The 24,226-nt window shown below is 43.4% G+C and overlaps 1 protein-coding gene and 1 non-coding gene across 2 annotated transcripts in view; both read left to right on the top strand.

Moving 5' to 3' along the window:
- PDLIM1 (PDZ and LIM domain 1) overlaps positions 1 to 24,226 on the top strand; it is a 57,869-nt gene that overhangs the window by 8,982 nt on the left and 24,661 nt on the right. Inside the window, exons 2-4 of the mRNA XM_039465048.2 lie at positions 12,053 to 12,204; positions 14,781 to 14,865; positions 19,672 to 19,871. Coding sequence (XP_039320982.2) covers positions 12,053 to 12,204; positions 14,781 to 14,865; positions 19,672 to 19,871 — 437 coding nt within the window. The remainder of the gene's footprint in view (positions 1 to 12,052; positions 12,205 to 14,780; positions 14,866 to 19,671; positions 19,872 to 24,226) is intronic.
- LOC120362614 (U6 spliceosomal RNA) lies at positions 5,371 to 5,477 on the top strand. The gene has a single exon (XR_005578467.1). It is a non-coding gene; the product is annotated as a U6 spliceosomal RNA (small nuclear RNA).

The raw sequence follows: 24,226 nt of genomic DNA, 5'->3' as shown, positions 1-24,226 counted from the left end.
TTAATCCTTCCAACAACCTAATGAGGTTGATGCATTATAAATTTCATTTGCTAAATGAAGATACAGAGTCAAAGAGAGTAAGTCACTCAAGGTTTAGTGAGTGTTTAGGCTTTGGGTTATGGGTAGTAAGTATTGGAGCTATTTAAAAGCACATAGGGTTCATAGGAGCTTGTTTGGAAACTTTTGAGGAACTTGACTTCTTGATGGGAGTCTTACTCTGTCACCTGGGCTGGAGTGCAGTGGCATGATCTTGGCTCATTGCAATCTCCACCTCCTGGGTTCAAGTGATCCCCCACCTCGGCCTCCCAAGCAGCTGGGATTACAAGCATGCAACATCACCCCAGCTAATTTTTGTATTTTTAGTAGAGATGAGGTTTCACCATTTTGGTGAATAGGCTGGTCTCGAACTCCCTTCAAATGATCCGCCCATCTCAGCCTCCCAAAGTGCTGGGATTATAGGCATGAGCCACCACACCTGGCCCTGATAACTTCTTAAGAAATTAGTCAGGGTATTCTATTTTGCTACTTGCTTTATTATATTCCTATCTGAGAAATGGTGGTCAAGCTTTCACCCTGAGAGAATAGCAGGTCTCTTTGAACTGTCACCCCTTAGCACTAATAACTTCTTTTTGCACCATGAAGTATGATGGATTAAGGTGCAATTCATCTGCAAGCACCTACCCTATTTTATTGCCTTATTTTCCTGAGTCAATGGTTATAGACTAACCAAGAACATTTTGAAACAGTTTTGTGTTTTCAGGTCACCCTGTATAAGCACATAGAGCTTTTGCAGCTACAGTGCAGCTGTGAAGTCTGTGCCATAGCCTCCACCCACAAACAAACTGAGTCAGAAGATTCTGGCTAAAGAGAGTTCAAATTCCACATCTAAATGGCTTCTTTGCAGGACTGGGTTCTACTTTATCCCCAGATTAGAATCTGTTAAATTTGTACCCAAATACCTTGACACAGGTATCAAATCAGCGGAGATTATGCTTAAAGTCACGTAGCATTGAGATTGAAATTGAATCTCACATTTCTTTATTGCAGATGTATATAATGCTGAATTGTAACTGTCGTTATCTAGGCTGTCTCTCTGATTTACTTGTAGGATAGATTTAAGGCAACTGACAAAACCAAAACATACCATATTTAAAACACCAGAGCACACATAAGAGCTAACAAAAAAAGTGGAACATGGAAGAGGAAAGAAGAGAGATGTGCCAGGAACTTTAAATCATTTGGTTCTGTAATTGCACACTACATTTAGCTGTGAGTTTTCTGGCCACGGGAAAATAGGAACCACAGGTTGTTTAGATATCTTGTTTGGAATTATTATACTTCTACTGGATAGACACAGTGGCTCATGCCTAGGAAACCAGCACTTGGGCAGGCCAAGGTGTGAGGATTGCTTGAGGCCAGGAGTTCAACACCACCCTGGCCAACGCAGCAAGACCCCATCTCTATTTAAAAACAACAACAACAACAACAAAATTACTTATACAATGCTCCATTTGCGTAGCATTTTCAGGGGTGTGAACCAACATTATAAGCGTTGTATTTGTTTGTTTATTTGTTTTTGTTTGAGACAGCATCCTGCTCTGATGCTCAAGCTGGAGTGTAGTGGTGCTATCATAGCTAACTGCAACCTCAGCCTCCTCCCAGCTTAAGCAATCCTCCCACCTCAGCCTCCCTGAGTAGCTGGGACTGCATGCCTGGCTAATTTTTGATTTATTGTAGAGGCAGGGTTTGACTGTGTCACCAGGCTAGTTCAAGCTCCTGGGCTTAAGCAATCCTCCTGCTGTGGCCTCCCAAAGTTCTGGGATTATAGGCATGAGCCATCCCTGCCTGGCCTATTTTTTTTTTGTCTGTTTTGGTAAGAGATAGAGAAATACTGTTCTAATGGATATTCCTTTCAAGGACTTTCTATGTCTTTTAAAGGAGTATATGTTCTGCCCTTGAAGACGTTTCTGGAAGAGCTGAGATTTTAGGGGCGAATTGCTTTTTGTCTACCTGGTGACTTTAACTGCATTCAGGGAGAGAAAAGGGGAAAAGATAGTCATAATCTCTCTTGGTGTTTCCAAACCTGATGAGCATTAACATTTTCTGGGAAGCTTTAAAAAGGTATGGGTTATTGGGTCTCACTGTATAGTCTGTCTTTGGTGGATCTGAGATTGGGTGCGGAGCTCTAGCTATTTTTTTTTTTTTTTGAGACGGAGTTTCACTCTTGTTGCCCAGGCTGGAGTACTATGGCAGGATCTTGGTGGCTCACCACCACCTCTGCCTCCCCGGCTCAAGCGATTCTCCTGCCTCAGCCTCCTGAGTAGCTGGGATTATAGGCATGTGCCACAATGTCCAGCTAATTTTGTATTTTCAGTAAAGATGGGGTTTCTCTATGCTGGTCAGGCTGGTGTCAAACTCCCGACCTCAGGTGATCTGCCTGACTCAGACTCCCAAAGTGCTGGGATTACAGGCGTGAGCCACTGCGCTTGGCCTCTATCTGTATTTTTAATCCCTGCCCCTGTGGGATCTGATGACCAACCTGTTTCAAAACCATTGCCTCACCCTTGCAAATATCACAGTTGCCTGAGTATTGGTGAGTGGGGTTGATTTCTGGCTTGAGGTTTAGGTGCCAACTCCAAGGGGGAAAGTTAATGTTCCATGAAGAGTCGGGAAATTGACCTGCAGTCCCATCCGCAAATAAACTTTCTGAATAGAGACAGTTCTTCCCTCAAGAAAAAGAAATAAAACAAAAGAAAACAAAAACCTCTGCATTAGAACCATTTAAACCATTGACAGATATTTGGTTAAAACCCCCACGTCTGTCAAAAAGGCAACAGTATTATTTATTATCCAGGTTGGAGTACTTCTGAGAATGAAATGGGGTGCTCTTGATAATTAAGCTGGGAAAATAGGTCACTGTTTTGGACAAATCAGGACATTTGGTAATCCTAGTCACAAGGTATTTCTAAATATAATTGTGCTTTCTGTAACTTTTAAACTGAGCCAGTGGTCACAAACTCATTTGTATGAAGGGGCTAGGAGCAACATAAGAATTAATTTTTTTTTTTTTTTTTTTTTTTTTTGGAGATAGAGTCTTGCTCCATCACCCAGGCTGGAGTGCAGTGATGTGATCTTGGCTCACTGCAACCTCTGCCTCCTGGATTCAAATGATTCTCCTCCCTCAGCCTCCTGAATAGCTGGGATTACAGGCACCTGCCACCATGCCCAGCTAAATATTTTGTATTTTTAGTAGAGATGGGGTTTTGACATGTTGGCCAGGCAGGTCTCGAACTCCTGACCTCTAGTGATCCACTCACCTTCGTCTCCCAAAGAGCTGGGGTTACAGGTGTGAGTTCTGTATCTGGGCTAAAATTTGCTTTTTTAAGAAGAAAATTTCCTAAAAAGGACTAATATGCTTATACTTACTCATTTTTGTTAAATTCTGTGTATGTTATATATGTAAAATAGCATTTTAAAAAATGAAACTTTTAAGAAGCTGTCATTGGGTTTATGTTGCCTAGAATTGAAGCTTACGGCCTGTTTGCAGCAGGAAGTTGCCTGGTAAAGAATATTTTTCCTCATCTCTGAGTCTCAGTGAGCTCCGAATGGGATCTCTGCTCTGTTTTCTTTCTTTGCCCACCAAAACTGTTTCTTTGCTTGTGAGAATCATGTAAGAAATTTGCTTGTCTTGTTTGGCAATTACATTTTCTTGGTGCTTTCATTTCTGCTTTAGTAATTTTACGGAAGGCAAATTATATTCCCTAGTACAGGGACAACATTTTGCTCCCCTGAATAATCACAGTGAACTCTGACTCAGCCCAGCATGTCGCATACAGAGCTCAGTGTGTTGGTTGAATCAACAAATGATGATGGACCAGACCTCCAAAATGATTTCCCCTAAAAATGGCACTCTTTAAGGCAGTAGAGAGGGAAAGCATTAGAGTTGGGGTTTGAATTGCCTCACCCAGCAAGCTCTGCTCAATTATTTTTTCCCCATGCTGTATTAGAAGAGTCAAGAAGGTAGTTACATGGTGGTATAAAGTATAATTATAGGTGTATATTAGAATGGGAAAAAATGGCTAGAAACTTATATACCATAATAAATGAGTTTTGACTAGAGGGTGAGGTAGTCTGAAAATTAGTAACTGCAAGAATGATGATAAATGGTAACAAGTACCAGGTTTCTGTGGCTGGGGCAGTAGAGCATGGTAGAACCTGTGGCTAAATGGAGAGCATGTGTCTCATCTAGAGGATCAGCGGCTCCTCATTTAATGCTGATTGTTGCCATATGGGAATCTAGGCCCAGAAATGCCAGATTTTCTGATTTTTCAAAAGAAGCTGAGAATCGAGGGGTTTGAGTGAAATTTGCTGGTATATAAATATTGGCATGTAATTTAAATGTAAGAAAAAAACAAGATTGTGGGCTGAGTCTGTTTCATGGACCTCTAGCTTTCAATCTTGAGCCAGGGAGTTAAAGGAATCCCATCTAGCTGTCAGAGGAACATGAAATTTTAAGTAGGACTGCCTTCTGAAAGATCCACTAGGGAAAGCCAGCCACAGAATGGCTGGCCTAGCGGCTGAACGGGTGACCCCTTGAATGGGTTTGCTTCTTTGAGCAGCTATTAGAGAGTATCTGTCAAATACAGTCACCTTAATCTCAGCAGAGCTAAGGCTCAGTGGTTGTTTCTTGGCAGTTAACTGGACAGTCAATGTCAGACGCTGTGTTTAAATTTCTTAGTTGGTCTCCTAGTCTGTGTTTACATCTTCAGCCTCATCCCCTTCCTCTCCCTTCACTTGCTAAATTTCATCCATACCAGTCCACAGGATTTTCTTGTAACTGGGCATGCTCTTTCCTTTTGCTTTTTATCTGTTGTGGCTTTGCACAGATTTAAGCAGCACCTCCTCCAGGGAGTGTTCTGTGATTCCATCTTTAGGCTCCTATCGCCTTGTTTGGTGCTAGCACAATATTCATCAGCTGTTGCCCGTTTGCCTCCCCCAGGAGATTGTGAGCTTCTTGATGGCAGGCACTACCCTTTTCGCAGCTGCATTCTGGTTCCTTGTGTGGTTCCTGGAATCTACAAATACTAGCTCACATTTCTAGAGACCTGACAGTGGGGACCCTGCCTGAGTCACCTCACGTAATCCTCACAATAGCCTTCTGATGTCAAAGCTGTTCTTTTCATCCTTGTTGAATCTTTGTTTACACAGAGGTGAAATATCCTGCCCAAGGACACTTAGCTTACAAATCAAGCAGGTCTTGATCCCTGGCCATCTGACTCCAGAAACCACATATTAATGAACAAGTTACAATGTCTTTCTGAATGTGCATAAGAATGTTTGATAAGTGAATGAACAGAGAGAGAAGGAGGGATGCTCACTTTGGCAGCACGTATACTAATATTGGAAGGATACAGAAAAGATTAGCATGGCCCCTGTGCAAGGATGACACGCAAATTCGTAAAGTGTTCCATATGTTAAAAAAAAAAAAAAAAAAAAGAGAGGGAGAGAGAGAGAAGGAGGGAACAGGAGAGGGATGAAGTAGAAACATGCTATTGTCACTGAGGAGGAGGATTGTCTTTTTTTTTTTGGATGGAGTTTCGCTCTTGTTGCCCAGGCTTGAGTGCAATGGCACAGTCTCAGCTCACCACAACCTCCACCTCCTGGGTTCAAGTGATTCTCCTGCCCCAGCCTTCCGAGTAGCTGGGATTTCAGGCACGTGCTACCACGCCTGGCTAATTTTTGTATTTTTAGTAGAGACATGGGTTTCTCCATGTTGGTAAGGCTGGTCTCATACTCCTGACCTCAGGTGATTCACCCGCCTCAGCCTCCCAAAGTGCTGGGATTACAGGCGTGAACAGTGTGCCGGGCCAACGAGGGTTATCTTTTTGTCATGGCCGATGGGTATGCATCCAGTTCTGTATAGTAGTAGTGTCACTTAGGTATGTAGTGATTTAAATGTAAGTTGAAAAAAGTGGCAGAGCTACATCATCATCCTACTTTATTTACACCAGTTAGAAATGCAATTAAACTTCGAAAACCTTCTTATGTGCTCAGGACTGGTAGCAGTGGACAGGTCTTAAAGATGCATTATGAACTTGGAGTAGAGAACGGGTTGGCCTCTAAGCAAGCAGTGTCTGCCTAGAGGTGCTGGTGGGGACAAAGAGTGAGAGACACAAGAATGAATTGTGAAGAAAATGACAGATTGTTCGCTAGTGGAAATTGTTGTGTCTAAACCTATTTACTATATATACATATATATATAGTAATGTATATATAGTATATATATTACTATATATATATAAATATAGTATAGCATATATAGTATAATATATATATATATATATATATATATATATATATATATATATATATTTGAGACAGTTTTACTCTGTTGCCCAGGCTGGAGTGCAGTGATGCAATCTCAGCTCACTGAAACTTCCACCTCCAGGGTTCAATAATTCTCGTCTCAGTCCCCCGAGTAATTGGGATTACAGGCAGTGTGCATCACTACAGCTGGCTAATTTTTGTATTTTTAGTAGAGATGGGGTTTCACCATGTTAGCCAGGCTGGTCTAGAACTCCTGAGCTCATGTGATCCGCCCGTCTTGGCCTCCCAAAGTGCTGGGGTTATAGGCATGAGCCACCATACCTGTCTCCATTTATTCTTATGTCATCTAGTTGTATGGTCTCTGGAGAAGAAGCCTGGCAATGGGATGTTCATTGAACTAATAGGGATGAGTATATAATTTTTTTTCTTTTTCTGAGACAAGGTCTCACTCTGTCACCCAGGTTGGAGTTCAGTGGCACGATCTCAGCTCACTGCAGCCTCCACCTCCTGGGCACAAGCCATCCTCCCATCTCAACCTCCTGAGTAACTGGTACTACAGGCGTGCACACCACATCTGGCACAATTTTTTTTTTTTTTTTTTGTATTTTGTAACAACAGGGTTTCACCATGTTGCCCAGGCTAGCCTCGAACTCCAGAGCTCAAGGCGAGCCACTTACCTTGGTCTCCTGCAGTGCTGGGATTATAGGCATGAGCCACCATGCCTGGCCCAGAATTTTTCATTTTTAAGAAATTGAAGCTGACTCCATTATAAGCTGGTTCTGATGGAAATTGATGGTCAGGAGGAAATGAAAACAGTATGGCCTAGTTGGTGGTCTGCCACTCACCAGCTATACAATCTCAGGCAAACTGCTTAAATCCTGTTCCTCCATTTCATCATCTGTAATGATGCAGGTAACATTGTCTGTCTGGTGGCATCATGTGAATATTGGTGAGTTAACCCTTGCTAAAAACTTTGTCTTGCTTGGTACATAAATGCTCATTAACTGATGGTTGTCGTCATGATAATGATTGTGATGAATAGTATGTGGCAAGGATTGGAGTCCACCATTCAAGACAGGAACTACCCAGTGCTGGAGGCACAGGCCTTCTCTCCTGTAACCCTTGTGACTTCTGTGTTACCATTTGTATATTTTATAAGGGGTGGGGTTACTGGGCCCGAGGTCAGTACAGGGCGGAGAGTGACCATCCTATGGTGGGGAGACACTCAGCCAGCAGCAGGAGTTTGTGACACTCAAGGTCCTATGTAGAAGGCCACTGCAGATGAGTCGCCTGGATTTTTTTTTTGGCTTCAACGGTTGAGTTTGGAGCCTCTGCTTGTGGCAGTGTGCTAAAGCAAAAAGGAATGGAATTTGCAATGAGAGAGCCTTTCAAGTTCAGGCTCAGCCTTTAGCTGTGTAAACTTGAACCACTCACAACTTCTCTGAATATCAATTTCCTCATCTGTAAAGTTTAATATGTTGCTGGTGAGGTAATCATATTATTATCTCAAATAGGAGACTGTATATGAAAGGGCTTTGGAAAAGGCAAATCCCATAATTTGTTTAAATCCATTTTTTCCACAAAAAAGATATTTCATAAAAGAATGTGAACTTAATCTGTAAGTGTAATTTCTTTCAAGTCCTATCTGATGTTGTCTTGTGACTTTCTGAGATTTCCTTTGGCTTCTTACCTGTTTGGCTTAAAAAAAAGAAAGAAAGAAAGAAAGAAAGAAATTAGACTGAAAGATAGGATGACCAGACCTCAATTACTCAGGCTTGGAGCTCCTAAGACTGGTTCTGGCTTGTCCTGGACCTGTTGGGATATATTTAGCAGAAATGTGTCTCCCATAAAGCAGGTGGAACCAAATGCTGGAGATTCTGGACTTCTCCGCAGTTCAGTGTAAAAAAGTGAAAGGAAACTTCTTTTTCATCTTCTCAACCTCTTCAGTTCCAATCTCATTATTTTAGTTTTGTGAGTGGTCATGCTTCAGGACAGTAATGTAGAGGGAAATGATTATTTGATTTTTGAAATAAAAATATTTTAAATGTGTTTGAAATAATACATTTTAAAGGATACAATGAAGCAGACTGATTACATTTTTAACAACACTAGGTGTTTTAGAGCCAATCATTTATTATACAGATATTTATTGAGCACCTACTGTGTTCCAGTTATTGAGTCCTGAGGATATTGTAACTGCCCAATGGGTTCTTGCCCATTGCCTACATAGAGCTGATTTATCGAGACGGGATTTGAACTAGAGAACGTTTAATACACATGGAGCTGGAAGACTAAAGTTTTATTATTACTCAAATCAGCCTCCATGAAAGTTGAGGGCTAGGGTTTTTCAAAGATAGTTTGGCAGGCAGGGGGCTAGGGAAGGTGAATGGTGGGGGATGCCATCACAGGGGTGTGGAAAATGGTGTGTTGAGTTCGCTTCTTGGTGGGGGCATCTGGTAGTCAGAAATGCAAAAGCCTGAAAGGACATTGTGAAAGGCCAATCTTAGGTTCTACAATAGGGATGTTATTCAATCTTAGGTTCTACAATGGGGAAGTTGCAAATATTGTGAGCTCTGGAATAATAGCTGGTAATCATTTAACTATGCCTGCATCTTAGCAGAATTCCAGCCCCTCTCATCCTCCTGACCTGGTGGCCTTTCATTAGTTATACAAAGACAGTTTAGTTTTGGAACGTGCATCTATCATTTAAACGACACTCCCAAAGTTAGCTTTGTTGATGCCAGGAATGACCAAGGATAGTTTGGAGGTTACTGTTAAAATTTTTGCAAATCACAGCAGAGGAGGCAGGCAGAATCCTGCGCTGATGCACCTTGCTGCTGAGAGGGTCTTTCAACATTAAACAAACCAACCCACCAAAGAGGTTTACAGACATGCAGTGACCAGTGCCATGAAGTAAAACCAAGTGTATATTACAAGGATGACTGTGAGGGTATAAACTGGAGGTCAGGGAAGGCCTCTTTAAGAAGAAGCGTTGTTTACGCGGACACCTGGAAGATGAGAAGTTAATCAGGCAGAGGTAAGAGCAGGTGTGACAGTTTCGTGGCCCTGTAGCTGGAGCCCAGTGGGGAAGAGGCATGATGTGGGTGGGGAGGGAGGCATTGGCTTTAGTTGCCTTGTTAAAGATTTTGGATTTTGTTCGAAGGGGATTGCTCTTTGAAACTGCTAGATTTAGCCATGATAAATGAATTTAATCAGGCATTATTCTCCTTGATTCAGGCTGCTCTCCTTGGAGTTAAGAGTTTGCCAGTCAAAAACCATTGCCAATCCCAAATAAAGTGATGCTTATGGCCATTTAAAAAATGAGGCTGCGTTGTCCTTTAGTAACAGTGAAATGTGTATGAAGATGTGCCAGATCAGCCATCTCAGGACGATAGGACGATAGGTCGGAAAATGAGAGGAATTTTTTTTTTTTTTATTGCACGCACTGGATGACTCAGAAGCTAACTCCCCATTGTTGACTGAAATGAGAGTGGCCTGTGCTTGCCGGGATAAAAAGTCCTGTCTCAGCGGCTGGATGAGGGGAAGATGGGAACCTCGAATCAAAAGGCTTTCATTTCCTAAAACTCAGATCTCTGGTAAACAAATGATGGGAAAGCCAGAAAGGGTTGGGAGGTCAGGATCTCGGTACTGGTTTCCACATCCTGCCACATTCCAGGAGAGTTTTGCCTGATAAAGTCATAGTATGTACAGGCCAGAAGGGACCTCAAGGATCAACTTATTTTGTCCTCATTTTATGGGGTCAGAGTGCTGATGGGGAATGCACCATAATCGTGGCACCACACCAGCTGCGCTGAGGGCTAATTGGAAACTGTAGCTGCTGAAAACTGCATCAGATATGGAGGTTTAGGGCCCAAATTGTGTGTCCTGGTTTGGTGCCTTGAAGAACCTGTTACCTGTGGTTCAGCCATGAGGAGACACCCAGGTGTTCGCAAGATCTTCCTCAATTGGATCCCGAGAGTCAAGGGCCTTCTCCAAAGGGTGGCTAGAGCCTTGTGGGGACTGGGAGCCTGGGGGTGTTACAGCCACCCTGCTCAGGAGGGGCTTGGAATTCCTATCCAGGAAGGTCTTGTATTGTGGAAAAAATGTGAACTTACCCTGGGATGATAGTAATGTTTTTAGTATACCTTGGTTTAGAAAATCTAACCAGATACCTTGGTTAGAAATAGTACTCTGAAGTGAGTACTATTTCAAAATGAGTTTGGATCTCGTTCGTCATAAAAGCATCTGTATTTTCTTGAGAAATAGTTGTACGTCAGTGATATGTATTGTGTCCTCATTTTTTTCTCCATAGGCAGATGAATTTAAGGACCTATGGCAGTAATTGATTGGCTTCCCACAAGCATCAGTGATCTATCAATTTGGAACCATTGGTTTTAGAAGCATCAGCTCCCAGAACAGTGGCTCATGCCAGTAATCCCAGCACTTTGGGAGGCTGAGGTGGGCGGATAATGAGGTCAAGAGACTGAGACCATCCTGGCCAACATGGTGAAACCCCATCTCTACTAAAAATACAAAAATTGGCCGGATGTGGTGGTGAGCACCTGTCGTACTAGTTACTCAGGAGGCTGAGGCAGGAGAATTGCTTGAACCCAGAAGGCAGAAGTTGCAGTGAGCTGAGATCGCGCCACTGCACTCCATCCAGACTGAGCGACAGAGACTCTGTCTCAAAAAAAATAAATATAGAAGCATAGCCTGCAGAAGACCAGCCACCTATAGGGGATGGTCCTAGTCATTCTGGGAGAGTAAACCAGTATAAACCTATACCACCATACTTTAGCATATCCTTGATTGCTTTTAACAAGTTTTAAAAATTTTTATTTTATTATTATTATTTTTTAAGACAGAATCTTGCTCTGTTGCCTGCTGTGGTACAGTGCCGAGATCTTGGCTTACTGCAATCTCCACCTCCTGGGTTCAAGCGATCCTCCTGCTTCAGCCTCCCGAGTAGCTGAGATCACACCTTAATAATTTTTTATATTTTTAGTAGTGATGAGATTTCACCATGTTGGCCAGGTTGATCTCAAATTCCTGACCTCAGGTGATCCATCCACCTCGGCCTCCCAAAGTGCTGGGATTACAGGCGTGAGCTACCATGCCTGGCTAACAATTTTTAAATTAAAAAGTAATTCAGTATTATTGTAAGAAACATTGCAAAACTGTATAACTGTGAGCAGTTTAGTGTGCAGTGTTTCTACTTTCTTTTGCATATATAACATTATTAAAACTTTTAAAGAAATAGGATGTTATAATGTTCTCTAAATGTGCACGTGTTTTTTAGAATTGTAATTGTTATGTAATTTTAAGGACGCAAACATGGTTCAGTGGGAAGGACATCAGATCTGTTCAGGGTTTGTGTTCTGGCTCAGTAATACACTAGTTGGAGGATTAGTAATATAATAATATACTAGTTGGGCGATCCTGGGTAAGTCCCAGGTCTTTCAAAGCCTCAGTTCCTGGTCTCTGAAATGGGGACTGCTGTTTGTCCTTCTTTCTCACAAGGTCGATATAAGGATACAATCAGACCATATTAGAAAAGCACTCTTGGTAGATGATAACACAAATGATTGTTATTATTTAAGCTTATGATTTCAGCCCGCTTTTCTTTTTCAGGGCTTTGCTCCATATCAGTGAATACATAACTTGGTGGTAACTTAGTGGTTTGCAGACAAATAGTAACTAGCCTGCTCTCCCTTTTTTTTCCTAGGTCACTCCTGGAAGCAAGGCAGCTCTAGCTGATTTATGTATTGGAGATGTAATCACAGCCATTGATGGGGAGAATACTAGCAATATGACGCACTTGGAAGCTCAGAACAGAATCAAAGGCTGCGTAGACAACATGACTCTCACTGTAGCTAGGTGAAGCCGATGGAAACGTTTTGTTCATTTCTGATTGACTAGAAGCTGTTTGTGGGGAGGGACTGCCTTCTCTATCTCAGAATCCCCCAGGCCTCCTAGCTCAGTGCCATGTAGAGGTTTGTGGCATTTGAACTTCAGATTGCTTGTTTCCCCTCTATTATTATTATAATTATTATTTTTGAGACAGAGTCTCACTCTGTTGCTGAGGCTGGAGTACAGTGGTGCAATCTCAGCTCACTGCAACCTCAGCCTCCCGGGTTCAAGTGTTTCTCTTGCCTCAGCCTCCTGAGTAGCTGGTTTTACAGATGTGCGCCACCACACCTGGCTAATTTTTGTATTCTTAGTAAAGATGGGATTTCACCATGTTGGCCAGTCTGGCCTCGAACCCCTGACCTCGGGTGATCCACCTACCTTGGCCTCTCAAAGTGCTGGGATTACAGGCATGAGCCGCTGTGCTTGGGCCCCCATCTAATTTTCACAATGCTTCTTATGATGTGGGCTTCTTTCAATAAGATATCTGCCTTTTCACTTCATCCAACTCAACTAACTAAAATTTTGAGTAAGTAAAATGTCCTGGTCAGGTGTGATGGCTCTGCCTGTAATCCCAGTACTTTGGGAGGCTGAGGAGGGTGAATCTCTTGAGGTCTGGAGTTTGAGATAAACCTGGCCAACATTGTGAAACCTTGTCTCTACTAAAAATTCAAAAATTAGCCGAGTGTGGTGGCATGCACCTGTAGTTCCAGCTACTTGTGAGGCTGAGGCAGGAGACTCACTTAAACCCAGGAGGTGGAGGTTACAGTGAGCCAAGATAGTGCCACTGCACTCCAGCCTGGGCAACAGAGTGAAACCATCTCAAAAAAAAAAAAAAATAAGATGTCCTTAGGATGCTGCTCTTACTGCTTTATGCTGAGCAGTGGGTACCATGCCAGGAGATTGCAATAACAGAGAAAAACTTCAACACATTAGCAGCAGAGTGCTGAGTGTAACTTTAAGTTGACAAGCAGGGAGAGCTGGGGATAAAAGAATGAGTGAGGACAGCACCTCCAGAGTTGTAATTAGGGTAGAATTTCCGTTCTTCTTTTGTTTAGCCTTGGAAGGGCAGGATTTCAGAAGTGATTTGGTTCAACCCTCAGTGGCTCCCTGTTTCCCACTGCATCAAGTTTAGATGTTTCATTCTAATCATTTGTTATTTCACTAACCTTAGCTGCCACAGCTCTTTGTCATGAACCCTTTGCTTAGATTCTCATCTGTGAAGTATGTAGATAAGTATGGTTGGGCACAGTGGCTCACGCCTATAATCCCAGCACTTTGGGAGGCAGAGGCAGGTGGGTCACCTAAAGTTAGGAGTTCAAGACCAGCCTGGCTCACATGGTGAAACCCTGTCTCTACAAAAATACAAAAAAATTAGTCAGGCACGGGGTTGCAGGTGCCTGTAATCCCAGCTGCTCGGGAGGCTGAGGCAGGAGAATCGCTTGAGCCTGGGAGGCGGAGGTTGCAGTGAGCTGAGATCGCACCATTCATTGCACTCCAGCCTGCTGACAGAGTGAGACTCTTGTCTTGAAAAAAAAAAAAAAAAAGAATAAATATGGTCTACCTGCAAGAGAGGAAATGACTATACTAGTGAAAACCAAGACTCAAATAAAATCATTGCACTGTGATTGGTACAAAGAAAATCATTTATAAGTGCAAAAAAGGCATTCTTTTCCTTTTTTTTTTTCAAATAAAGTCTCCCTCTGCCACTCAGGCTGAAGTGCAGTGGCGTGATCTCAGCTCACTGCAACCTTCACCTCTTGGGTTTAAGCGATTCTCCTGCCTCAGCCTCCCAAGTAGCTGGGATTACAGGTGTATGCCACCACACCTAGCTAATTTTTGTATTTTTAGTAGAGATGAGGTTTCGCCATGTTGGCCAGGCTGGTGTTAAACTCCAGACCTTAAGTGATTCACCCTTTTCGGCCTCCCAAAGTGTTGGGATTATAGGCGTCAGCTACTGTGCCCAGCCAAGAAGCATTATTTTCATGTGGGTCAAATAAGCTTCACAAATATGTTGGTTATTTGGTCTGGAGCAAACACACTGGGTTGAGACAGAGGAGAAGCCCCTTCTACTCTGAGCAGAGATAGGGCAGTGTGAGTCATGCTCAGGAACACGGAGGAGGGCCACGATGCTGGTGTCAGCTATTCAGAGTGTGGTGAGGGGGGATGAAGTGCTTGGGAAGCCCCTTGGGGGTGTGCTGGGGAGCCATCAGCCGTGGGTGTTATCAGATTGGGGTATATTTATTTATTTATTTATTAATAATAGAGACAGGGTTTCACCATGTTGGTCACGCTGGTCTTGAACTCCAGACCTCAGGTGATCCACCTGCCTTGGCCTCCCAAAGTGCTGGGATTACAGGTGGGAGCCACCACGCCTGGCCCCACATTGGGGTGTTTAAAAAATTAACCTGGTGGCAAATGGAAGGTAGGGCTGACGGGAAGGTGCTAGTTCAGAGGCTAGTCCAGGAAAGAGGGGGCATTTTTCCAGTTTCTCTTTACTATTTATTTAGCATGGGTGAAACAGCAGCTTTGTTAATCTGTTGCAGATCTGAACATAAAGTCTGGTCTCCTCTGGTGACGGAGGAAGGGAAGCGTCATCCATACAAGATGAATTTAGCCTCTGAACCCCAGGTAAGTCCTTGCTGATGGTGGCTGCTGCTCTCACCACCCAGCACTTTGCCATTCATGGCACTGCTCAGCACATTCCTGTTTTTCCTGCCCTGGAGGCCTGGGGATAAGACTGTAGGGACAGCCCTCCACTGTCACTGCTGGTTATCTGGCTCTTGTTCAGTTCTTCCCGTAAGGGAACCGCAGGAGGAAAGGGCTGGAAAACCCCAGGGCAGTGACGCTGTGTCCTGGGCTGGAAGCAGGGGGTCGGAAGGCGATAAGGAAAGCCAGTGGAAGCCTTCCTGCGTGGGAAGGGTTGGCCGGATCACAGTGAAGTCAGGGAGCTACTCAGCTCATTATGGATTTCGGCAACAAATGAATCATGACAGGGATGAAAATAAGTTTAGGTCTAGAGGCCTAGAAGTCTAGAAGAAATAGGGGGATTTGTAATAGGAAGCCCTGCTTCTCCCCATTGTATGCCCCTGTCTGGTTTCCATGAGCCATGGAGTGGAAATCTCTATTTTTGTTACAGTGAAACTTCTAGCGAGACTTTAAAATTACTAAAGTAGCAATTAATATAAAAAAAGCAGTACATAGTGTACAATTTGTCAGCCAGATAGAATTTCTCAGGACAGTAGACTGCCCTAAGATCCCATATTTGTAAATAAATCTCTCAGTAGGTAAATTATAGGTGATTGTATTTCTTTCTGCCTTATATACATCTTCTAAATTACCTACAATGCATGGGTGTTGTTTCTGAAATAAGAGACAAACAAAGATGTTTAGAATATCTTTTGTAAAATTCCTCACACCCAACATGCTACTTGTCACAAAGTATATGTCTGTTGGATACATTAATAAATTATTAAATGACAAATTAATAAATAAATTGATAATGCCTTTTGAAAATTTTAGACTGGTTTGCGATGGTTATACATTTAACTCAAGTTGAAGATTTGGAATTTAACTTATTTTTTTAAAAATCTGGGATACTATTTAGTTGTTATGGTGAGTTAAGATATAATTAAAATACAATATATAGCTAGCTGTCCACCCATCTGTAAATTTGCTCTGTCTTCATGACCATGGCCTTTAATTAGTATGTATGATTTCTTTGGGTAGCTGTGCCATAAAATTTACTTAACTACTCATTGATAACTGCTGAAGTTTTGTGTTTTATTTATTTATTTATTTATTTATTTTTGAGATGGAGTTTTACTCTTATTGCCCAGGCTGGAGTACAACGGTGCAATCTCGGCTTACTGCAACCTCCACCTCCCAGGTTTAAGTGATTCTCCTGCCTCACCCTCCTGAGTAGCTGGGATTACAGGCATACACCACCAGGCCCAACTAATTTTGTATTTTTAGTAGAGACGGTGTTTCTCCATGTTGGTCAGGCTGGTCATGAACTCCTGACCTCAGGTGATCCGCCCTCCTCAGCCTCCTAAAGTGCTGGGATTATAGGTGTGAGCCACCAAGCCTGGCTAGCTAACTATCTTTTATACATAAAACAGAAACTTCTATGAAGTTGAACTCACTTGGTATATTAGTGTGTGTTAATTGGGTGGTTGGGTATAAATCATATTTTCTCAAATAGAATCCATTAAAATTTCAAAAATGCAGTCACACAAAATTTTTTCCATTAAGATAGCAAAAATAATTATTAAAAATCCCAAGAGTCACAGTAAGGATCATTTTGCATCATTTCAAAACTGATGTGAACATATTATTCTACACAACTCCTCTCAGGAAAGTTCATAAAATGGTACTTGGTCTATACCCTGGCAGTTGTGCAAACTAATTTAAAACACGCCACAATTAATTTCAGTTTCCTTGGGAGTTCTCAGCTACTTCATTAAGTTTATTATAAATGTTAAATTTTAATTGCTAAATTTTTATTTTGACATATTTTATAACATACAAGGAATGATTTCATTTTAACATGGTCTGTCTGAAATCCTCATTTTTATGTAAATAAGGTAATTATGCACATTTCAGTTATAGTTTTCATTTGTAGTATATTCGATTTTTATTTTAAATCTATAAACCAGTTACCTGTGTTAAGCTTTTGGATAGTTCTCTTCAGATGACAGAAATTCTCAAATACTTTAAAACCTAATATTTTTCTTGTGATTCCAGTAATGCCTTATTACTGTAAGAAAAACTTCTCACCGTCATTTTTCCAGAGTGTTTTACTTCCAGCCATTCTAAAGTAGAGGACAAATGAGTAAGAGCAGAGTTCATCTATAATAAAAAGATCTGTTGGTTCATGTAATGCCAACCAACACCCCAGCTTATCTGAGGTCAGCATAGTTACACACCTAGTTTGTATTTCCTCATTATTGAGTTTCCTTGGAGACTGATAAATACAAAGCCCAAACAATTACATCATCCCTTCCAAAAGCAAGCCCTGAATCTGCCTGCTTTCTGGAAAGACCAGTCAGTATTCAGACGAGGGTAGAGATATTCCTTTTATGTACAAACCAGATACATTCTTGAAAGACTCTTTATAAAGTGAAATCAGAATTTGCAACCTGAATTTTCCATTGACTTCCATTCTAATTGGAAATCTGTTTCTGTGGAGGGAGAAGGGAATGGACCCTGCTTGCATATGTCTCATAGGCCAGGCACTGTACTTGACACTCTAGTAACTTGCACAAAGTCCTTGTGAAGGTTTTATCTTCTTCATTTTAAAGATGAAAAATGGGCTCAGAGGGGTATCCCTTGCTCACGGCCAAACAGGAAATTGCAGGGAAAAACTGAGCCGAGACAGAAAAATAAAGACTCTTCCCTGGGGCTCCGCATCCTCTGCTCCTCCTAGGAATTGTCATGGAGATGGAGAGAAGAAGAAAGAATGACCACCCTGACTGCGGTATGCAGGCAAGGGTCCCAGGCCACCCATCTGTAAATTTGCTCTGTCTTCATGACCATGGCCTTTAATTAGTATGTATGATTTCTTCAGGTAGCTGTGCCATAAAATTTACTTAACTACTCATTGATAACTGCTGAAGTTTTGTGTTGTTTTATTTTTTATTTTTTTGAGACAGAGTCTCGCTCTGTTGCCCAGGCTGGAGTGCAGTGGCGAGATCTTGACTCACTGCAACTTCCGCCTTCTGGGTTCAAGTGATTTTCTTGCCTTAGCCTCTGAGTAGCTGGGATTACAGGCACGTGCCACCATGCCCAGCTAATTTTTGTATTTTAGTAGAGAAGGGGTTTCACCATGTTGGCCAGGCTGGTCTCGAACTCCTGTCCTCAGGTGATCCTCCTGCCTTGGTCTCCCAAAGTGCTATGATTACAGGCATGAGCCACCACACCTGCCCTGTTTTGTTTTTTTAGAGATGAGAGTCTTGCTTTGTCACCCAGGATGACATGCAGTGGTGTGATATGGCTCACTGCAGCCTCCATCTCTTGGGCTTACACAATCCTCCTGCCTAAGCCTCTCAAGTAGCTGGGACTACAGACATGTACCATCATGCCTGTCTAACTTTTTTTTAGGGATAGGGTCTTACTATGTTGCCCAGGCTGGGCTCAAGCAATCCTCCTGCTTTGGACTCCCAAAGTGTTGAGATTACAAACGTGAGCCACTGCACTCAGCCAAAAGAAAAATATTAAACATAAAAATATTTTCAGCTTGTTGTCTTTTAAGTTAGTTATGCAATAAAGCTGTTAGTTTTCATGAATGTTTTTACAGAAAGCATAAAAGACTTGCAGATTTAACAAAAAAGGAAAGAAAAAAAAGGAAGTGCAATAGACGACAGGAACTTTTTGAGTGGCAGCTGTTCTGGGCCTGGGTGTTTAAGAAAGAGACCCGAGTTCAGGAAGATTGTTCTGGAAAACCCAGACACTAAGACACATTTTGAGTTCAGCAGGCTGCACAGAACATGCATTGCCTAGAAGCCATGGGTTGATCCAGATACCCATATAGAAAGGTCCTTGGTAATTGGGCCATCAGAAAAGCTGTGACGCTGGCAGGGGGTAAGAAAAAGTAGAAAAGCTGTAGTTTTAGAAAACAAGAATGTTAATTTCAAAAGTGGTTTTGAGGGTTTGTAAAGGAGCTCTGAGATGTGGTAGCTGTAGTAATTATTCATCTGACTCCTAGCAGGTCTAGGGTAGGGGTGGAGGGTACTTTCTCAAATTACAGAAAGAGGGGAATGAGAGCACAAGGAACTCAAAGTCCTTTTCTGCAGCTCTGCTGGGTACCGCCCCTGTGACAGGTATTCCCTGACCTTCTGTCTGATTAGCCCTGTCTTTCTCCCATAAGAAATAATAGATCCTTAATTCCCTTTACCCTTGTTCTGCAGGAGACTGAGGCCATCTCTGCCTAGTCAGCAGCTGCTTCCCCTCTGACACCATACCCTCTTATCTTGCTGGTCTAACTTGCACACTTCTGGAGAATGTATCTCCACGTTTTATCATCCCCTGCATTGCACTGACCAAAGTGACTGCATGTTCCTCTCCACCTAGTGCTTTCATCCCTTTGGTATGTGCCCTGAAAGCCTGTTTCAGCTCTGACTTGAATCTGACAGCCCAAAGCATCAAGGGCTGTCCTGCCTAAGGGTGCCCAGAGGGTAGGCTTTGCTGGGCCCCAAGAATCAGAAGGCAGAGATGATTCAGGGGGTGTGAACTTGCACACGCGCCCATTGTGAGGAACTGCCCCAGTCATTGCCCGTGTGTCAGTGGGTGTGCCAGAGCCCCACAGCTAAAGTTTGTGTTGAACTAGGGCCATCTTAGCAGCAGAAACACCCTCTCCCTGGCACTCAGCCTGCACTGCCCATCAAGGGGTGTGCATTGGATGCCCCCCTTGATTTCTCCTCTGATCCCTGCCTGCAGGAGGTTCTGCACATAGGAAGTGCCCACAACCGAAGTGCCATGCCCTTCACCGCCTCACCTGCCTCCGGCACTACCGCCAGGGTCATCACAAACCAGTACAACAACCCAGCTGGCCTCTACTCTTCTGAAAATATCTCCAACTTCAACAACGCCCTGGAGTCAAAGACTGCTGCCAGTGGGGTGGAGGTGAACAGCAGACCGTAAGTAGCCCAGGAGTCCTCTGAGCCAGTCCTGGGAGGGGCTTTTCACATCAGGACCAGGCTGTCCAGGCAGGTGAAAGAGGGTTCAGCCACTACCACAGGGAGAAAAATGACTACATTAGCAGAACACTTCAATGTTCATTTTCTTCATCTATACGAAGGGGATGATATCTCCTGCTTTGTAGGGTGGCTGTAAAGGTAAGAATTAACATGTAAAATGCCCAGCATTGTGTCAGGTACAAACAAATCAGTTAATCCTCCAGAACTGTTTTTATTTATGTCCTGATTTCTGTGGTCATCATCTTCTAATTGACCATAGTCCTCCCTTGACTGGTCTGTTGCTTCCCAAGAAATGCTTCAGTACTGTTAGTTAGGGAGTGTTTGCGAGAATCTGGAGTAGTCCGTGCTTGTGTTCATGGTCTGAACTAAGCAAGGGAGAAATACTGCATGCCGCACAGTTTTGGTGAAGCAGTGTTTGCTTTTACCTCAGAGTGGACCAGAAGTCATGAAAAAAGAGAGGTCTCTGAAAATATAAATGTTTGTCCTTAGGAATAGGCTCTGATCTGGGAACAGGGGCAGGCTGAACTGGGAGAGAGGTGGGGCTGCAGGTGGAAAGGGGACATGCGTCTAAAGAAGTACTTTTCGGTATAAAAGAGGTTTTCCATCCCCAGTTTTAGACTGCATTCTAGCCTGGGCAATAAAGCAACACTTCCGTTCTCTCTCCCTCTTCCTCTTCCTCTTTCTTCCTTTTCTTCCTCTCCTTCATCCCCACCTTTTTTTTTCTTTCTCTCTTTTTCTTTTCTTTCTTTCTTTTTTTTTTTTTTAAAAAAAAAAAAGGAAGTACCTTGCTGGGGACTGAGGAGGCATGTCCTCTTCTGTCACAGATCATTTGGCTGCAGCTGCCTTTGAGTCTTTGTTTATTTATTTTGAGACAAAGTTTTGCTCTGTCACCCAGGCTGGAGTGCAGTTGCTTGATCATGGTTCACTGCAGCCTCGACTTCCTGGGTTCAAGTGATCTTCCCACTTCAGCCTCCTAAGTAGCTGGTGCTACAGGTGTGCACCACCACACTTGGCTAGGTTTTAATTTTTTTGTAGAGATTGGGGTCTCATTATGTTGCCCAGGCAGGTCTTGAACTCCTGGGCTGAAGCGATCCTCCCACCTTAGACTCCGGAAGTTCTGGATTACAGGCGTGAGCCACCAAGCCTTTTGAGTCTTTGTTGGAGTCTCCTGATTGCCCAGCAGAGGGGCCCAGTGTCTGCTCCATCTCAGACTCTATGAGGATGAATCTAGAAACACTGGGAATACCAGCAAAGGAACTGGGTTTGAGGATGGGTTAGAGATGGGGCCACTTCTCTGTGGGTGTAAAGGGGATGGACCAGGAAAGGAATTGCCCGCTCAAATACCCAAAAGTGGCAGGCAGGATGAGGAACCGAGGCAGAGCTCTGAGTGTAAACAAGGGTGCCAGGTGGGGGTGGGGGTGGGGCTGGGGGTGGCAGCTGGAGTGTGCAGAGGGGACGCCGCTCCTCAGCTCCAGCCACATGCTACGTGCAGGTCCTATTTTTGCTGATTATTTCCATTAAAACAGAAGTTGGAAAGCCTCTTTTTATCTGAAATCTCCTGAATTTTGAGTATTGGTAACATTTAAATTTTGTTGGAAAGCACTGTGTGCTCCAGACTTGCCTGAGCTCTGAGAATCTTTCCCACTTGGAATCCTCAATTTCTGTATTGACTCTGAAGCCCACTTTGCCATTCAGTTTCTCCCTAATTCACCTTTTACCTGCTTAACTCTCATGGTAATTAAATTGCAAACCAATGGCTTCAAACGCAGGTTAGGAGAGGCTAAGATACCAGAGGTTCCAAACTACTTAAATGTTTGGAAAGGACTGTTGTAGCAACTCCTCTCAAGGGCTCCTTGGCTATTCATGCATATAGTATCCCCTTCCCTCCCCAAGGAGAGACAGACGTTATTGGACACCCATGGCATGTGGGTCCCCATGCCTGACACTGAGAGGACACTAAGATTTCTTTTAGCATTTCTTCGAGTCTAGTAGGGCAGACTTTTCCATGTGACTTCGGCTTTAGAATATATTCAAGGTTACTGGTCATTTATCATAGTAACCAAGGCAAAGTGGCCACCAATACTTCTTCTTCCCCCAAATTCTGTTTCTTGCAAGGGCTTACTGGCTTGAGATGATGATGCCCTTCCAGGTGACCGTGGGGACATCTGAGATACCTGAGAAACAATGTCATACTGGGCCCCGTAGGCTTTCCGCAGACACGCCCTGAAGGGAAGCTTCCAAGCCGCTCAGGAGTGGTGGAAACACTGGGGCTGTGATCCTTGTTTTTAGCTGCTTTGGTGCTGGGGAGGCTGAGAACGTGACCCTCTTTTACTGTCCCAGAGTGGAATGTTCCATGATCTGGACTTAATAACCCAGGAAATGACACATCCTTAATTGAAAGAGCTGCTATGTATTGGGAGAACTATGTGCCTGGGAAGTATTTTTAGTATGGCCTTGGCTATTTTTCCTTCATTAATGTCTTTCTTCTTCTCTCATGTTCTCTGCCTGCTCCCTCCCCCAGTCTGAAACTGCCAGGCGGCTGTGCAAGCCTTTCCTCCAGCCCCTGGACCAGACTCTGGCTGCAGTAGTTTCCGAATATCAAAATTTGTCTCTTTGCAGATTTTCTCAGCAGAGAGCATCCCATTTCTGTTCCATCCCACACTCTTTGGGGATGAATCCAGAAACAATGGGAATACCAACAGCTTAAGGCAGAGGAACCACCTAACTGGCCATGCTGCCTGTATGGGGAGGGGCATCTTGGCTTGCTGCTGTATTTCTAGTGCATTCCCACAAAGGAAGATTCTCCCGTGAGCCCAGCAGTCACCGGGTAACTTTGCTTGCTCAGTCAACACAAGTCCCAAGTGCTCCCTCCCTCCCACTGTTTTGTCTGTGAAATTCGCTGAGGTTCCAGAATTGGCTCACTACATACTTCGCATCTGAGGTCATCACGCATTCTCTGGGGCTTTCCCTGGGTTTCTTTGTCCCATGCTCTTCATAGCATTGTGGCGTGTCTGTGGCTATCTGTTTTGTAGGTCTTTATAGAGCTGTGTCCCCCTCAGCTAAGCACAGAGACAGCATTGCCAAATGGCATGGCAGGTGAGGGGGTTTCTCTACTGCTCTTCCTCTCAGAGCATGCAGTGGAGGGGGAGGTCCTCAGCGGCCTTTTTCCTCTAGGTCAGTTCAGCATAATAATCATTTATTGAGTGCCTACTGTTTACCAGGTAGATGAAGAAAATGTCAGTTCAGCAGAAAGCTAGCCCCTTTCCTCTGATCTCTTTTAATTGAGTTGAGAGGACGTGGTCAAAATCAGAAAATTCAGAACCCAGATTTCATCGTTTATATGATATTGCCTGATACTTCCTAAAGGCTTTGTAGATAGAGGTCCTGAGCCTTGAATTCCAGCTTTGCCTCTTACTAGCTGTGTGACCTAGGGAAAACCATGTAACGTCTCTGAAACTCAGTCTCCTGAGCTCTAAGGTGGAAATAATACTAACTCCTTTAACACCAGGTTGTTGAGACAATGCAATGGGATGTGCACAGACCACTCAGCACAGTGCCTGGCCCCTGGTAGGTGCTCAGTAAATGCTAATTATTGCTGACTTTACTGTCCGTGAGGAACTCCATCCTCATCACTTCTGAGAACTGGCGACTACAGAAGTGTGGAGGCACATAGACAAATGTAATAGAGAAGATTTTGCTATGGCTGACTGGTATACTTCTTTCTTTCCCGGTATCGTAGCTTAAATTCAGCCAGACCACACAGCTAATCCACTTACTGATGGGGTGGTATTCTCCTTTGTGGAATGATTGGAGAGCTCCTGTAACTAACACACTAGGCCCTAGGTAATAATAGCTCTCCTACACACTCATGAGGGAGATTTCTAAGCAGCTGCCCTGGAAATAAAGGGATGCGTCATTTTCTATTCAATTGCTATCACAAGGATGATATCAACCCTGGCTTCTTCAGAGCTGAAACAGAAGTACACCTCTATGATGAAGGCCACTTGCCCCTCTAGCTCAACTTGCCGCCACCCACAGAAAACTGGCTCTGGTGTATGGGTGTTCCTCTTTCTGTGTGTCTTTGAAGACCAAAACTTAGGAAGCATACAGGCCAGGCTTCCCTTCTGAAAATTATTACATACGTTTCCCAAAATGGGAACATTGGGGTAATCAGGCTGGGACATCTCATTTCTTGGAATATGAGACAGGAAAGATTTTTCTGAGTCTGACTACCTCCTTTACCCCTACCGACATAAAAAACAAGTATTCCTCTACTGTGTTTCCAGTTAGCACTT

The sequence above is a fragment of the Saimiri boliviensis genome, chromosome 12, assembly GCF_048565385.1.
Source record: "Saimiri boliviensis isolate mSaiBol1 chromosome 12, mSaiBol1.pri, whole genome shotgun sequence".
Lineage (NCBI taxonomy): Eukaryota > Metazoa > Chordata > Mammalia > Primates > Cebidae > Saimiri > Saimiri boliviensis.
Note: the sequence above shows the minus strand (reverse complement) of the source record. Positions and strands in the feature narration are given on the sequence as shown.